Below are 17,011 nucleotides of genomic sequence, written 5' to 3' on the forward strand. Positions count from 1 at the left end.
TAACCGAAGACTCTTCCTTTGTTCTGTGGCTTGCAAGGCATTGATCAATTCAGTAACTATAAGTTGTGTAAGGTCTCTTGTTTCCTCCAAACTTGAGATCTTAGCTTTATATTTCTCTGGAAGACATATAATGATCTTTTCAATAATCCTTTGGTCTGGAAAAGATTCACCAAGTAACCGAATTTGGTTAACAATCTTCATAAGTTTGTTTGAAAATTCCTTCATGGTTTCAAGTTCCAGCATCTTCAAATTTTCAAATTTTCTTCTAAGGTTTAGCAACTGCATTTGTCTTGATCTTGTACTTCCTTCGAACTCCTCTTGAAGCTTTTTCCAAGCTTGTCTAGGAGTTGTACAAGTCATGATTCTAGTGAAAATATCATCAGTCACAGCAGTTTGTAATGCTGTGAGAGTTTTAAAAGATCTTGCATTTTCTTCACTATGAAGTTTGATTTGATTCACCATAGCACCTGCTCTCAATGGTTCTACTTCATAATCAACTTCAACAAGCTCCCAAAGGTCATAAGCTTGAAGATAGGCTCTCATTTTTATTGCCCAAACAGGATAGTTTTTGCCATCAAAGATAGGAGGTGAAGGTGCTGAAAAGTGTGAGGATGCCATTTGAAAACGGTTTGTGTTTTTGTGTATTTTCCAATCGGTTTTGTACAAGGATTTATAGAAACAAGGCTCTGATACCAATTTGAAAGGATTAGGGCAAGGTTAATCTAAAGAGAACAACGTTTTGAAAGGTTTGGAAATTGATTTGGAGTTTAGATGTTCTTGGCTTGCTTTGGTTAAGCTGCTGGAAAATTTTCCAGTTTTGGCCGGTTTGTGTTTCTCTTGGTTTCAAAATGGAAACTAAGGTATTTTCTCCAAAATTCAATACATATTATTCATTGAGATGTAATACATACTTATAGCATACAAAATAGGTGTGAAAGCACACCATGGCTGGTTTTTAGCACCAATACAAAACAAATCCTTCATGGTGAAGCAAAACACATGTGTAAAGTAACTTTGCCACATGCTTCATGGTTTGTTGACAAGTGTTACTACCTCATTAGGTGCTTCATGTTGAAGTAGTCTTCATGCATGATGACACATGTCCTTCCATGCATTGGATGAGAGAGAGGCCGAATGGTTTGGCTCCATGTCACCAAGTGGCTTCCATGTCACCATCTTAGTCACCAAGATGCTTTCCATGTCATCAAGGTGCTTAGTTTTCTTAAACCTTGATCTTGGCTAATACACTTTAAATAACACATTTTGGTGTCTTTGTGCACCAACTTATCTAGCCTAGTTTACACAAAATTGCTAGAGCAAAATACAAGCAAAATTAAAAAGCAACCTAAGTTATGACTTCTCGGCCAAGGAATTTCAGCTTGGTCTCGGGTTTGCATGGTTCATGGCTAACAATTGCCATGATTCTCTAACAAGAAGCACAAGAGCAATAAAGACGAGGATGCATAGATAGTGGTGACTTAATTTCCTTAACTAAATAGCAATTAACGTGAAGAGCAAACATAGAAATAGAGTCATGCGGCGACTTAATGGCAACCTGAGAATGCAAAACCCACTTGCAGAGATGAATAATAGCCATAAGCCAAACAAACAGAGAGTTAGCTTAAACCAAAGCAGAACATGCAAAAGTGCCATTAATTCACGAGAAGAATTTCGAATCACTACCAGAAAGGCACACTTCCCGGCCCCATCCCTAACAATAAAATCAGCATTGATTTTAATAGCATCAACAAAAGGTGGAATCTAGGGAGCAAACATGAACTCCTTGATTTTCATCAGCTTGATTATTGGCTTTAATAAAATGCACATGCATCCTCAATACACCATCCAAAATCCTATTATCATCCGAATGGAAGAACCATGTACAAACGAATTTCGTTTGTTCCAAATAGACCATGCCAAGATTGCGAAACATTCCTTTTAAGCATCATCAAGATAATTAAACCTCCAACAGCACAAATCATAAAAGGAAGAATAGCAACCTCCCTTCAATAGCTGAAAGAAGTTCATTCTCTTCCATAAACACTAAGCAGCACCAAAAAGCATGCAGAGGAGTTTCTTCCCCTACAGTGCAACCACAATTCATCACAATATTCCTTTTAATAAATTCACATGCACAAGACAAAGTAGAATGACAAGTTCGCCTCACAAAAATTTTGAGTTTACTTGCCACATTCAATCTCCAAATATTCCTCCACCAACCATTCAACCTTGTTCACTTGATCCTCCTATCGAAGCACCATTCCCCTAACTTTCGTGCCACCCAATACCTAGATTTGATAGTGTAGACACCATTCTCAGTAAAATGCCATGCAAAGTTTTTACACTCCACATCCCACCAGTTTGAATTTGGGCAATGACAACAGCTTCATTTGTAGAGAAAACTGAATGGATTAACTGCATGTCCATCCACCCGATACAGATAGCATGTTTGAAAGTGAGCATCTCCTCCTAACAGAGGAAAAGAAAGGATCTTCAAAGAACTCTTACAACCCAACTTTAATAGTTTATAAGCAAATATATATATATATATACATATATATATATATGTAACAATAATAAAAAGTTTAAGAAAAAAAAGCTTAGACAAAAAAGATAGATAATTTTACAAAGTTAGAGAATTTTACAAAGTTCCCTTTTCAGTTTGAATGTTTTTTCACAATTGGCTTTTATTTTTTTCTTTTTTTTCTTTCTTTCTTTTATTTATTTATTTTTTTGCTGAAACTATTGCACCTTTAAATTTTATTTTATTTGCAATTTCTCCCTCATTTTACCATAAAATATAAAATTGGATCAAATTTACCAAGCGGGAGTAAAAAAATTAATTAAGGCAATATGATCTCTAGTTCGATTTAATTAAAAACAATAATTAAAAGCTCAAAAAAATAATTTGTAGAAACGATAGAATGCTAACATTATCGTTCTTAAATCCAATTATAAAATTTTGATCCTGTTTTATATGATATATTGAAAGAATGGACAAATTGAACAGAAACTGAAACTCAAAGGGTACTTTGTGCAAAAGCTAAACTTAACGGCGTAAGCAATAATAAGCATGCGAAACATTTAAATTACAAAATAAGTTTCTGTAAATAATAAAAATAGAACGTAAAAATTTCAATAGTAGTTAATGTGAAATTAATATAAATAAATATGAATGATATATGAAACGACGCCGTTTGTTTTCAGCACGTTTGGACTGCAAAAAGAAAATCAGTTTGACTGCCGTTTAGACGCTCGACTCCATATATATAAGGGATGTCCAACGAAAGTCTCTAGTCCCGTACGCTTTGCGGTCCGCGTGTCTGGATTCGATTCCGTTTGTGTTTCTCCGAATCTTCGCTGCGAAAGGTACGCCTTCTGCCTAATCCATGGATTTCTCTCTCTCGTCTCTCTTCTGCTTAACAGATCTTCTTCCACTTGGACGATAATCCCTTTGTCTTTGTAGATTTCGTTCTTTGCTTTCCTTGATTTGATTGCTGGTTTTCTGCAAATTTTATCAGTTCCGGATCAATAACTTGGCTTGAATTTCCAGATAAAGAAATTAAAAAATTCTGAATTTTAATTCCTACTTGTTAATTTTGATCTTTTGTCAGTAGATCCGTGTTACATGTATTAGGTTTAGTTCTTTGGATTGTATTTTGGAAATTCGAAATCCATGTAGGTAATTGATGCGGCGCCTCATTTTTTTCTTTTTTTTCTTTTTTTTTTATTGGCTTCCAAATTTGAGAGTCTACGTGGAAGTCTCATTTTTGGTTTTTAATTTTTTAGTCTTTTTGGTTAGCCATTAGATTTTAATATTAATGCTCATATAAATTTGTATCAATTTTGGATTGGTCTTTTCTTGTTCCTTTTTACTGTTTTGTGTAAAATTCATTTCTTTCTTTTGTTTTTGTTTCGTGGTATGTAAAAATTTTATTGGGTGGGTTTCTAACTCATGGGAATTGTAAGTAAAATCGTCTTCTGGTTATATGATTAAGCTTCTAACACTCAACATTTTTCATTTATTGAAGGAGCAATTGCACCGGTGAATGCTAATCTGAATCCACATTATACTAATAATTTATAATATGGACCTTCCCTTTTCAAGTGGATGATCTCTGGCCTTAAAGATTTATGTCTGTTATTTTATTTTAGTAATAATGGTGATATAATTAAACATTGTTTTACTATTTCTATTTTCTCGTAGTATCAATTGAACTTTTTCCGAGTCTTAATTATGCTTAAAATTTTTGTTACTGCTAACCATTTGTAATAATATGCATTCCTTTTGATAAATATGAGTCTATAAAGTTGATCTTTAAAGCATTAGCTTCTTAGCTTCTTTTTGACGGGAGAATTGTATCTTTGCACTTTGAAAACAATGCTTAGACATGTTTTCGGTCTATCGCTATGTATATTCCTTGTTTCTATTGCGTTGTATTATTATTTTTATTGTTATTATTATTATTATTTAGTTTTTCTTCCTCTTCTTTGTTTGTTCTGGTTAATGGATGCTCAGACAGTAAAATATGTGTCTTTTTGTTATGTATTTAATTAAGACAGAGGAGCAACTTAATTTTTTTCGTTTAATTAATAAGCAATTTTCCTTATGTATATTATACTAATATATAGAGAGAGATTTTCAAAATTTTAATATTGTAATGGATCACATTAATGCTGAATGCTAAATCTACGTTCTCTATCAAAATAATGTCCTGCCAAGTTTTGAACTAAGTAATAGCTAGAAAGTTTACTAGCTTTGAAGCATATCACTTGCTTTAGTTTGAAACATGGTTTTCTTCTTCACTCTTCTTTTCGGAAGTGAAGTTACACTTTATAATAAAAGATCATGTGCAGTCATTAATTTATTGAGGTGGCACATTTCTTGATAGTCAGTTTTAAATTATCTCTGTTAATTGCATTGGTTTGGGACAAATTACACTGTGTCTGTTACCCTCAACCAATTTAATTTGTCTTCCATCATATATAAATAATTGGGTTGCCCTTTATCTATTGTCTTCCTTTCTAACTGTTTCAGTTCTGGCAGACGAGTTTTTTTTTTTTTTTTTTTTTTTTTTTTTGGGGGGGATGAATTTTCAGTTAAACATTTTTGTAACATCAGTTGGCTTACAACGAGTTAATATTTATTCTTACTATTTATTTGATTTTCAAACACTGATTTTTTAAAATTATTTGTGAATTACATTTCAAAACATATGATTTGGTCTTAATTGTGCCCACATGCCACCTCTGGTCAGTTTCAGTTTGACAGAATATGGTTATTTGACAACATCAAAATAAATCGGGGTACAATCTAATTGTTTATGTTCATTAGAGGACAAAAGGAAGACTCTGTTGTAGGTTAGAGTAAAATAATTTTTCCTCTTGGTTTATTTGTAAAAAGTTAATAATTTTGAATTTCGGTAGTCATTCTTTCAAATAACCGACTTTTTTTAACTGCTTGCACTTTCTCGATGGTTGCCAATTAGTGATGGTTTTGATGCTTGTTTCTAGCTGTCCATCTCATTGTTGTAAACGGTGGCATTTCCAGGAAATTATGGCATCTAATAGGGCCCAAGGTGGAATCCAACAATTGTTGGCTGCAGAACAAGAAGCTCAACATATTGTCAATGCTGCCAGAAGTGGTAATTTTTTTTCTCAACTTGCCATATATATTTGTCTATCTTGTGTGATTTTGCGCACGGAAAGAGGTTATCTATAGCTTGTATGGATGGATGAATGCATGGTTTTAAAAGGTATATGGAAATGTGAGTGCCCATGTATGGAAAGTGCCTCCATGTCAATGTCCAAAACATTTTTTGTCTCTTTTCTTTTCTGCTTTGCGTATGTTTTTGGGGAAGTTATGTTATTCACTGTTTTACACATGGTTTACTTCGTTAGCAAAAACGGCTAGACTGAAACAAGCCAAAGAAGAGGCCGAGAAGGAGATTGCTGAATATCGTGCCCACGTTGAGCTTGAATTCAAGAAGAAACTTGCAGCGGTATGTATATATTTTCATAGAGTTTTTACTGGAATCAGCATGTGTGGTATACAAAATCCAGTGCTTGATGATAATGTCATATTCATGCTACTCTTTTGATCTTTCAGAAATGACACTAACATCAATTGTTTAATTAGTGGTGTTCCACTCGTTGGCCCTTTTATAGTACCAAGCAGTTACCAGAGTTTTCTATAGCCTTTTATACCTTAAAATTGGTTGCTTTTTTTTTTTTTTTTTGTTTAATATATAATTCTTCCTCTTTCATGCTGTCACATGTTGAACAAGCAGAGCAGTGGAGATTCAGGAGCTAACGTGAAGCGACTTGAACAAGAAACGGATGCTAAGATTCATCACTTGAAAACAGAAGCTGCAAGAATATCAAATGATGTTGTCCAAATGCTACTGAAGCATGTGACAACTGTGAGAAACTAAGCCGGCTGGTGGTGAACTTGAAGGATGCTATTCATTTTTCCCTTCATCGTGGCCCTTCAACGTCATGTTTGATGTGGATAGGGCAGGTGTACTTGTTATTTGGCATTTTGTGGGGCACTTCTTAGCAAATAACTCAGTGTCTACTCTTTCAGAACAATAATTTGTCATAAATTGTAGTCATTCCAACTTTTAAGTGATTCAATAGCTGTTTGTAACTAGAAGTGGCATCTTGTCTTGTTATTGAAGAAGTGAGAAAGTGATTACTCGTTTTCAATGTGAAACACATGAATAGTTGCTTGCTTTTGTTACCAATGTGGTTCAAGCTTGTGGCATGTCCACTAGATGGTCCTGTGTGGATGATTTAATTCCCATGTTGAACATAGGATGACCAAACTTTTTTACATGCTAACATGTCTCTGTTCTTTTCCATTTCAGTAGAGGATCATGCATTGATGATAATAATGCAATTTGTACCAATTTGTTTACAAAGTATAAACTTTTTAAATGCCACTTGATGTGGTAATATTTATTGGTTCGTATTAGATTTTTTGATTTTTTTTTATTTTAATGTAAGTAGGTTTATAAATTTTTATAAATTTGTGAACTGTTAGCGTATTAAAACATTAGATGGTATTTGAAAATCAAAGTTGGCAAGTTGGCATTTATAATGGTAATTTATGTATAAAAAAATATGATAATAAGCATAACATGTATGCCTGCTACAATAAAATAGTATAAAAACTATCCTGGGCTATATGTTGGAAGCTTACGTGAAAAAAATATTTGTTTATACCATTAAAGTTTTCATCGAGATATATTCAATACTTTAAACGCAATAATTCAAACTTGTCCGGCGTGTTAGACTCTATGATAAGAATCTGAACTATTTACGATTCTTCAACCAATAAAAAGAGAACAAATTTCTAGTTGTCTAAAAAGAGATTTTGGTTATTTTTAAAAAAAAAAAAAAAAAAAAATTGAAGATCTCCGTTAGGAGAGTCCATATCTGATTCGATCAGGCTTGATACTAAATCTCCCACCCTAATTTATCGAAAAAAAAATGTTATTTTGAAAAAATGAAAATTTAGTGGGCATTGTTAGTTTCGAATTCTACATAAATTTGCACTTTAGTGCTCGGATTTTTTCTTTTTCCCTCGCATATCGATTCTTGAACTCCAGTTTTTGTTACAGTTTGATTCTTCAAACTATGTTTAATAAAATTTTAAGCAAAAATGAGGTATACAATGCACCTATTGCAATATAAAAATAACAAAATCACGAAATTAGACAATCTTGTAAAATTCCTACTTATTGCATCGAGTATATTGCAAACTTAAAATTTGATAAAACTTAGATCAACAATAGTTTTAAAAACCAAACTGAAATAAAAACTAAAATTTAAGTATTGCAATGTTAAAAATAAATAAATTAATGGCCAAAGTGTAATAAAAACTAAAATTTAAATATTAAAATGTTAACAAAAAGAGTGAAATGAAAATAAATATATATATATATATATTAAAAAAATGACTGGTCATGTTATCTTCTTCATCAGCTGTTTTGCTTTAAAACTAATTTTCGACTATTTAAATAATATTTTTGTTGATGGCCAATCCATCCAACTCGTTTTGCGTTTTCTTTTTCTCTTGTCAATGGGACTGGGGGCTAAGGGTGTTGGGTTGTTTGGGTTTGCATGACTTGGGTGGCTAAATTTTGGACACTTTCTAGCCTCCGCCGTTTCTTTCACGTGGGATGTTTCTTTGTAAGCCAGTCTCTCCAGAGATCTCCATCTACATGCAACTTGCAAGCATCACCTATTGCTTTGTACTGGATGTAAAAATAATAAAAATAAACAAATAAAAATGTCGTTTTTACAATAATTGTTACTGCCAAGGAGAGTGAAAGACACCTGTGATATAATAATGTTTTGACCATGTATTATGTGCATGTGAGAAAAAAATCTGAACCACGACCTCCCATGAAACCTGCAGGTCAAGCTTGTCAGGTTATCTTCAAAACCCAACTCAAACTTTTCCTGACTGAACTTCCTGAAGAACATGAATATGAATTCTCTCCATTTCGATGAATTTATTAGTTCCTAGGGTAGTAGCAGTTGAAAAAGTATTAGGGTTTTCCAAATCTTTCATATAATTTGGAAATTTCCTATAAGTAGATGACTAAATTCCATGCTAGAAACCCACGGAGTTGGATGAAAACCAAGTTGTCACAGAAAAGAAAATAACATGGGATAATGAAAATTGTCCAAAACATTCTGATTGGCCACCTTTTTTTTTTTTTTTTTTTTTTTTGGTTTTAGAAATAAATCTCAAAATATAGAATAAAAAATTGTTTTATAAAGCTAATAAGGATTTGACAAATTGTTTTTTTTTTTTTTTTGTCCTTTTAATTAATAAAATTTAGCCAAGATCGGCTTTGAATACTTTGTTATTCAACATGTACAAAGTTGGGGATCAGAAAATGTAGTGAGAGCCTCTATATGAACAAATTGGTCTTCCCATATGGTGCTTGGAACAACTGCTTTGTTTTTGTTTTTTCATTGATTTTTGAAGATTATTTTCAAAAAATAACAATCAAGCAAGCCCCTTATAAGTGTTTTAGAAAAATAGGATGAAAATACTCTTCTGAATCTACTCAATTGGAAGGATATAACACACAACACTATAGCAAATTGAAGTTACGGTACTAGTTAACGAATTGAAATGCCTGAGTTATTAGTAAAAGCAAAACAAAGAAAATCTATAATAAGGTTCGGGCACACTAATTCCATGGCAGGCCACATGGATGAAGAGTGTCACGCTTAATGAAAGTGGGTCCCAAGATAATGAACTCTATCGTCATTCATCCAATTCCCACCTAAAGCATCTCTCTCTGCGCTTGATTTTCTGTCCTGTACCATGGATCTTGCTGCCTTGAGTCCCTAACAAGACAAAGACTAAAAGGGACAGTGACAAATGATTAGATCACAAACTTTTCTCCGTTCTGAACTGTTATAAATATGGAAATATTAATCATATTATGTTGTTCGAAAGTAAAATATAATACAATAAAAGTTTTTAAACTGTAGTTATAAGAATCATGTCGAATTAATTTTATCAATTCATCTATTTACATTCAGGATTAAGTTTAACTGAAAAAAAAAATAACGTTTAAAGGATAATATAAAATATTTTGTAATATAAGTGTAAATTGCAAAAAGCAACATTTTATTTATTTATTTTTTTTTTTGGCGGAAACAAACAAAAAGCAAGATAGTTGAGAGGTAAAATGTAATCTCAAAATTCTATAGATTTTAAGGTGGACCAGGAAATCTTTTTTGAGTCCCTACCATTTCCTGCTTAATCCCACCAATCAGATTTCGGTTTGTAACATTAGGATTTAGTACAACCCCGTATGAGCTTGGGTTTGACTGAGAGTAGAGATTGACCCTGAATTCATTATTGATGGATTCTACTAGAGGCCAGACAACTCTGACCTAGCAACCACGTGGTAGCATCGCGGTTTAGAATTTCTAGGACGTTTTAGCACCAATGGTACGACCATAGCTAGCTTATGATCCAAAATATAATTTATTAAATATTTATTTTTATTATTTTATTTTTCACTTTTTGAAAAACCAAAAGTTTGCGTTTGTGCCATGAGGAGGGTGAATCCAATTATCCGGGTAAGATATTTGACTGGTTTCAATATTAAGTTATCCATCTTTTTCTTGGGTTTGCAAGGTAAAAATCAGTAGTATTACCACAAAAAAATAATAATAATAAAATAAAATAAAAAAAGGGGGAATGGTTGATTTTTTTAAGATTTTTTTTTTTTTTTTGGGTTAATAGGGACAGAAAAATTTAAAAAAAGTAGATAGGAATGAATTTATGATGGTTTTAGAAGTGGGACACTATCTTTCCATTAATTCAGGTTTTTTCTTTTTGCAGAAGTGGGTTCAGCTACATTGTCCATTACCAAGTGGGTTGTCTCTTTTTACCATTTTAAATCTCTATTTCTCTTCCACTGAAATTGCATGCCATTTATTCCATGACCTCTACCTTCTTATTCTTCTCTCCAATGTGCTACTTTGTAGAAGTCCATCTAATATGTCCCTTTCTTCTTCATAAATTGTAGGAACTACGATTTGCTCATATCTTATAATCTCCCAAAAAAAAAAAAAAAAAAAAAGAAAAATTGTAGACTGTTAATCAGTGTTCATTAAGTAACCTTTTCGGTTTTCGGTATTCGATATCTTTTGAAAAAGTTTTACTCTAGGTTTATATAATTGCTGAAACTCATATGTTGATTTTTTTTTTATTACCATGACTATCAAATTATTTATCATTCATGTATATTTGATCTTTTAAACCAAAAATAAATAAATTAAAAAAAAAATTACCTAGCAAAGGTAGATGGAATGCTTTTCGTGAAGTAATACTACTTTTTATTTTAAAGAAAACATATATTTGTTTAATATAAAAAATTCGAACAACTTGTCTATTTTTTTAGTAGATTATGTACTAAATGGGATTAACATAATGGTAAAAACTAAAAAGTAGTAATCAAATAATAATAATAAGTGGTACGAGAACAAATATAATTTTTAATAAAATATGAGGAGTTTTTTCAGCTAATAAAACGTGAAGAGTTACAGACTACAATTGGCTTGCTGATTATACCCACTAATAGTAGCTTGATTATTTATGAATATCATTTAATTGAACCTTAAGAAGGTAGTATTTGTGATAAGATTTGGCCATAATGAAAGAAACTTCTAGTCCTAGTATTACACGATAATTATATTTTGTTATGATTACGTATAAAAGTTGGTTCATCCAAACAATGCTATAGATTTCAAAACAAATTATTACTAAAATAACATAACTTTTTGTTTTTTTCTTTTTGTTTGAAAAAGACAGGGATTTAGATAATCAAACCGAACATATCTTACACCTTTTTATATGGGGTAGATATTTTTGACGTTAACAAAAGAGACAACAAAACTCTAGTCTGAGATCCACTAAGCAAAATATAAAATACGGTTAAATTTTTTGTAACAACTTTCAGTATTTTTCAGGTTTTCTAACGGTCCAACCAAAACTGTAAAAAATGGCTGCAGAACCACGTTGTTTCTTCGTCACCATCCTCGCACCTCTAACTTCCACCAAATTCACAGCACTCCATGCCATCACTACTGATCCATCTTCACTCTATCCCAGCTGACCCAGAAAGACCATGCAAACCCATCGAACCCTCTCTGTGTTTTCTTATTCTCTTCACGTTTTCCTTATCCTTCTTCTGTTTTACTACACTACCGCATCTGGGTTCGGATCGATGGGACCCATCACCGCCTCTTTTGGTCAAGACGGCTTCTTCTGCGCCATAGACGCCAGTGGTAAGCAGGACGTTATTTGCTGGGGGAAGAACAACTCCTCCTCATCTTCCTCGTCGTCTTCATCGTTTTCCTCTGCTTCTGTCTATTTCAGTGATATTCCTGCAATGGCTTCTCTATCAGGCGGTGAAGGATTTCTCTGCGGCATTTTAGCCAACACTTCGCAGGCATACTGTTGGAGCCCCAACGGTCAAGGTGCAGATCTCGTTCCTTCTATATTCCGGACCATTGCTTATTCGCATATTGCCGCTGGCAAGGACCATGTTTGTGCTATTAGAGGGCCCTATTACTCTGAACACGATTCGGGTAGTGTTGATTGCTGGGAAATTGTTAGAACTGCGAATAATAGTTTGAGTTCTAAGCAGAGTATTCTGTTTTTTGATGAGTCTATTAGCAGTCGTGTTTTCAAAAGGGTTGTATCTGGTGAAGGATTTAGCTGTGGTGGAATTAGAGAAGGAGGGCTTGTTTGCTGGGGACCCAACTCTGCGAGTTTGGGAATCTCGGGTGTATCGGAGAGTTTTATAGTTTTATCTGCAGGAAGGAATTCTCTTTGTGGAATATCTGAACTGTCTGGTGAAGTAACATGTTGGGGGGATATCGATTGGTCTATCGGCCCGCCAAACGGAACCAGTTTTGTTTCTTTGGCTGTTGGTGCACGTCATTTTTGTGGGATTCGGGAAGACAATCATGGGGTTGAGTGTTGGGGGAGTTTCAATTCATCTTCCATACCAAAAGGTTCAGGGTTCATGGCACTTGCTTCATCGGACTTTAGAACTTGTGGGATTAGGGAAGATGATTTGGTACTTGATTGCTGGGTTGCTAATGCCTCTGCTTCTCTTCGTTTTGTATATGATCCTCCATTGGAGTTGTGCAGTCCAGGTCTTTGCACTCCTGGTTCATGTGGTGAGAGACAGTTTGCTTTTAATGCTAGCATTCTCCATGAGCCGGATTTGACCAGCTTGTGTGCACGAAAAGATCTAAAGATTTGTTCACCTTGTGGGTCAAATTGTTCTGAAGGTTTCTTCTTGTCTAGTCCATGTACCGAAAATGCTGATAGAGTATGCACTGCTTGCTCTCTTTGCCAGAACAGCTCTTGCAGGGATATTTGTGGACTTCATTCAACTTCTGAGATGAAGAAGCTTTGGCATCACTACCACAGCTTAGTAATCATAATTGGATCTTCAGCCTTAGCTTTTTTGTTGATATTAATCGGTTGGTGTCTTCGCCCTTGTACTGTTGCTTCTCCACAAGAAGATGGGACAAAGAAGCAATTCAAATCCTGCATAGGCAAACCGGAATTGGAAACTGATATCAACGCAGATTTACACCCTCCTCCTTCTGTGGCTCCCTGTCCTGGGATGGCTCAAGTGTTCAGACTCTCAGAGCTAAAAGATGCGACTAACGGGTTCAAGGAATTCAATGAGCTGGGCAGAGGAAGCTATGGTTTTGTTTACAGAGCTGTGTTAACAGATGGAAGGCAAGTTGCAGTGAAGAGAGCTAATGCCGCTACCATAATTCATACCAACAGTAGGGAATTTGAAATGGAGCTGGAAATCCTTTGCAAAATTCGTCATTGCAACATTGTAAACTTATTGGGCTACTGTTCAGAGATGGGGGAGAGGCTTCTCGTATATGAGTATATGCCCCATGGTACACTTTATGACCACCTCCATGGTGGGCTTTCTCCCTTGAATTGGAGTGTTCGCTTGAAGATTTCAATGCAGGCTGCGAAGGGGCTTGAATACCTTCACAAGGAAATTGTGCCTCCCATTGTCCATCGGGATGTCAAGAGTTCAAATATACTTTTGGATTCTGAATGGGGTGCACGAATTACTGATTTTGGGCTTCTTACTTCATCAAATGACAAAGATCTTAGTGGAGATTTGAAAACTGATGTTTACAACTATGGCATTGTACTGCTTGAGATTCTCAGTGGAAGGAAAGCATACGACAGAGATTACACTCCTCCAAGCGTAGTTGAGTGGGCAGTGCCTTTAATTAGAAAAGGCAAGGGAGCTGCAATAATTGACCGGTATATAGCTCTTCCAAGAAATGTTGAACCTTTGCTTAAACTTGCTGATATAGCGGAGAAGGCTGTGAGGGAAAAACCTAGTGAGCGTCCTACAATGTTGGAGGTGGCATCTTCTTTAGAACAAATTGTGAAGGATGGATTGATCTTGTGATTTCTGATGTAGTCATCAGATTGTACACACATACACACACGAATTGATCAGTGAAGGACATATGTCTAAGAGCGGCTTCAGTGAATACTGCTCCTCTGCAACTGTAAATTGTGCTGAGCTTTTTGTACATGACATTACTTGCCACTCTCTTTTCCCTTGATGATATTCACAAAGTTAAGGGAATGGAATTGTTGTGCTGTTCAACATTTGTTCCCTCTTTGGAAGTTCATTTTATAATTGGACTTCTTTGTGAGCATTCCCAAGCTATCCTCCATTCGATTTCATCCATAAAAATAGCTTGGGGATATATATTTATCGTTAGAATTATTGTTTTTGTATGCCACTTTGGTCCTTTAATAAATTCATGATAGCTGTAATCAATACTTTATTTTCTTTGCTTAAACGTTTATCAGAAACACATACACTTTTTACTGTTAAAAAAATTGTCAAATGACATCTTTGCTACCTTAATCTAGTGTAACAATATTCTGATTTGCTTCTGAACAAGATATTTTCGCCAGTGCAAGTTAATTTTATTTGTACCTTTGATTCTTTATGTTATGAAATCCAGGTGCTTTTCTGCAGGTTCCCTGGAAGTGACTGATTAGTATATGTATATATGTGTGTTTTCGAAGCCTTCAGATGTGAACTTTTGGATACCAACCATGAATTGTATATTTTAAATTTCTAACAAGCTATTGCCAATAATAAAGCTAAGCAAACAAAATGGTGATGCAAATATATAAAAAATGGTCACAGCTCATTTATCCTTTTTATCCATTTTACTTGAAAACTGTAATAATACAGTCTTAGGATGTCTGAAACAGCAACCTGAATCTATAAGCTGCAAATATAGAGTGATATTACTATTTTACTTTGTTAGTGTGATTACTTCTTTATTGTTTTGGGCGGTGATGCACTATTTCCAGTTATTAATATGTGATAACTAGAAAGTACCACGAACCAAGTCTTGTAGAAGACATTCCTGTTTTTTCTAATGTCCGTGCACCTCTCTTGTTCGATATTATTCAGTTTAATTGGTAGAAGCAGAGTATCTCTATGTATAATAAGCCAATCTCATCTCATATAGCTGGTTTGATTTTTTCTTTTTTATTATATTATTATTTTTTTAAAGACCCTCATCCATTTTTTCATTGTTGACTTGTTCTATTACATCAGTTTACCTGAATTTTCATAGGCTTTTTCCATTTTACTTGTCCCTTAGGGAAAATCCCAGACTGCTGTGGCTCAAAATCATGTCTTGGGTTTGTCATTACCCAGTTATATGGCTTTAAATGGTTACCAAATCAAAAGAACTCTTTCCCTTCTATTATAAAATTAAAATGCTCGCTGGTTTGCTACTGTGTGTAAAATGTGAATTAATTTGGATATTAATTGAAATATATGTTAATATTGCATTATTTTTATATTGTTGGATGAGCTCTACCTTTCCTGCATAGTAGACACTACCACAGGCTTTTCTGGGATCCACAGCTTGAGTCCTGCATTTTGGCTTCAATCAGACAGATTGAGATATTATTGGTTAGCTAGTTCATTACATGGAAAGACAATTTGGTAATATTCCATAATATATTCAAATCGAGTCAATCAGACAAATGGCAGAAACAGGACTCTTCTATGTTGAGATACATATTCAGGTGTTTAAATCTTCTTCATGGCAGCAGTCGGCGCAAACTTGGCTCCAAAATATGATTTCTTCTCCTAGTTTCCAGAAAAGAAATGAGAACTTTGCCTATCAAAAAATGGTATCTTTCTCTGAATGGCAACTAAGCCATTTGAACTTCACGGTCTATCCCGAACTTCCCACTAAACACATCACATTGCACTTGAACATAGTACATATTAATTGAACCAAATGAAATTTTACAAGCTTCAGATTTACATGTTACCAATATCTTCAAGCAGTAAAATTAACCTTGTTAGCTTCTTGCTACCTTAGGTTTTTGTTGCTAATGGACCTGACATTAATTACTGCTCTTAAAGCATCCAAGTATATCCAACATGCAAGCGTACAAATGCTGATAAAGAAGGAACAGGAAGGAGGTCATGCGATTTATGCAGAAAGGACCCAGAGGTCCTGATAAAGCACTGGTGGGTTTACAAATCTTATGACTTGACTCTTACTCCAGACAGGAAAATATTCTAGCTGTTCATTATATCCCTTTAGCATTTGTCACCAATTCTAACTGAAACACCTTATTTACCCACAAAAAAAAAAAAAAAAAAAGAAAAAAAAAAAGAAAAAAAAGAAAAAAGGAACTTTCAATATTGATCAGTATAATTAGACTTGTTTCCAGCCCGATTTAGAGCATTTGACACCATTCGAAGGAACACCCCTCTCTCTCTCTCTCTTATTGTATGCTTAATCTCTTAAACGAAAATGAGAAACAGAAAACACAGAAACATAAATGCTATGATACCGGTCCTTTATAATTTGGTATTTACTAGGGGTGCACATGCAAACATATCAAGTTTTTACTTTGGACGATAAAGGAGTCCATGTTCCCTTCTAATAACATAATCCTTTTGGTAACTTTTTTGGACATGTACGGAATAGGTCCAGCATTGTCACTTCCAAAATTCGATCACCATCTTATGGGCCTGGCTGGTATGTATTCGTCATATAACGAGGGCACAATCAAATCAGAGAAGAAAAGAAAAAGTAGCATCAGAATAAATATCTATCATTATTGTCTAGAAATGGAGAAACGTAAGCAAAATCAACTTCCATCAAACTTAATAATTCCAAAAGGAGGGAAGGGTTAGAAGTCAAGGGGAAAAAAAACATTGACTGATTGGTCGACATAGGAACTGTTCATTTTAGTACTTTTTCGTTTTTTTTTTTTTTCGTCCTTTGTTTTTTACACCGTCACATTTACATAACCAGGGTTCTAAAAATCGCCTAGCTCCTGCCTAGGCACCAAATTTGGAGAAAACTTCCTGTTTTGGGGTAAGGTTTAAAAGAAGATAGTCAATACAAT

General features: G+C 34.2%; 2 protein-coding genes across 3 annotated transcripts; both read left to right on the forward strand.

Moving 5' to 3' along the window:
* Positions 1 to 3,211: 3,211 nt before the first annotated feature.
* Positions 3,212 to 6,742, forward strand: LOC107433106 (V-type proton ATPase subunit G). Of its 2 annotated transcripts, XM_016044357.4 has the most exons (4): positions 3,212 to 3,369; positions 5,552 to 5,645; positions 5,902 to 6,002; positions 6,291 to 6,742. In XM_016044357.4, exons 2-4 carry the CDS (start codon positions 5,558 to 5,560, stop codon positions 6,432 to 6,434), a joined length of 333 nt encoding a protein of 110 aa, XP_015899843.2. In that variant the 5' UTR covers positions 3,212 to 3,369; positions 5,552 to 5,557; the 3' UTR covers positions 6,435 to 6,742. The 2 variants fall into 2 exon arrangements, with proteins under 2 accessions (XP_015899843.2, XP_024922561.2); XM_025066793.3 differs by lacking the exon at positions 3,212 to 3,369 and having other exon boundaries at positions 5,530 to 5,645.
* A 4,675-nt stretch (positions 6,743 to 11,417) lies between these two features.
* LOC107433105 (serine/threonine-protein kinase-like protein CCR1) lies at positions 11,418 to 14,397 on the forward strand. The gene has a single exon (XM_016044356.4). It carries the CDS (start codon positions 11,670 to 11,672, stop codon positions 14,007 to 14,009), a length of 2,340 nt encoding a protein of 779 aa, XP_015899842.3. The 5' UTR covers positions 11,418 to 11,669; the 3' UTR covers positions 14,010 to 14,397.
* Positions 14,398 to 17,011: the final 2,614 nt, after the last annotated feature.

This window comes from Ziziphus jujuba, chromosome 11 (assembly GCF_031755915.1).
Source record: "Ziziphus jujuba cultivar Dongzao chromosome 11, ASM3175591v1".
NCBI lineage: Eukaryota > Viridiplantae > Streptophyta > Magnoliopsida > Rosales > Rhamnaceae > Ziziphus > Ziziphus jujuba.

Excerpts from the sequence above, each read along its gene's own strand:
- LOC107433106 (XM_016044357.4), top strand. The coding sequence starts at position 5,558 with ATGGCATCTAATAGGGCCCAAGGTGGAATCCAACAATTGTTGGCTGCA. Across the intron at positions 5,646-5,901 it reads TGTCAATGCTGCCAGAAGTG|CAAAAACGGCTAGACTGAAA; the intron begins GTAATTTTTTTT and ends TTACTTCGTTAG. Across the intron at positions 6,003-6,290 it reads TCAAGAAGAAACTTGCAGCG|AGCAGTGGAGATTCAGGAGC; the intron begins GTATGTATATAT and ends TTGAACAAGCAG.
- LOC107433105 (XM_016044356.4), top strand. The coding sequence starts at position 11,670 with ATGCAAACCCATCGAACCCTCTCTGTGTTTTCTTATTCTCTTCACGTT.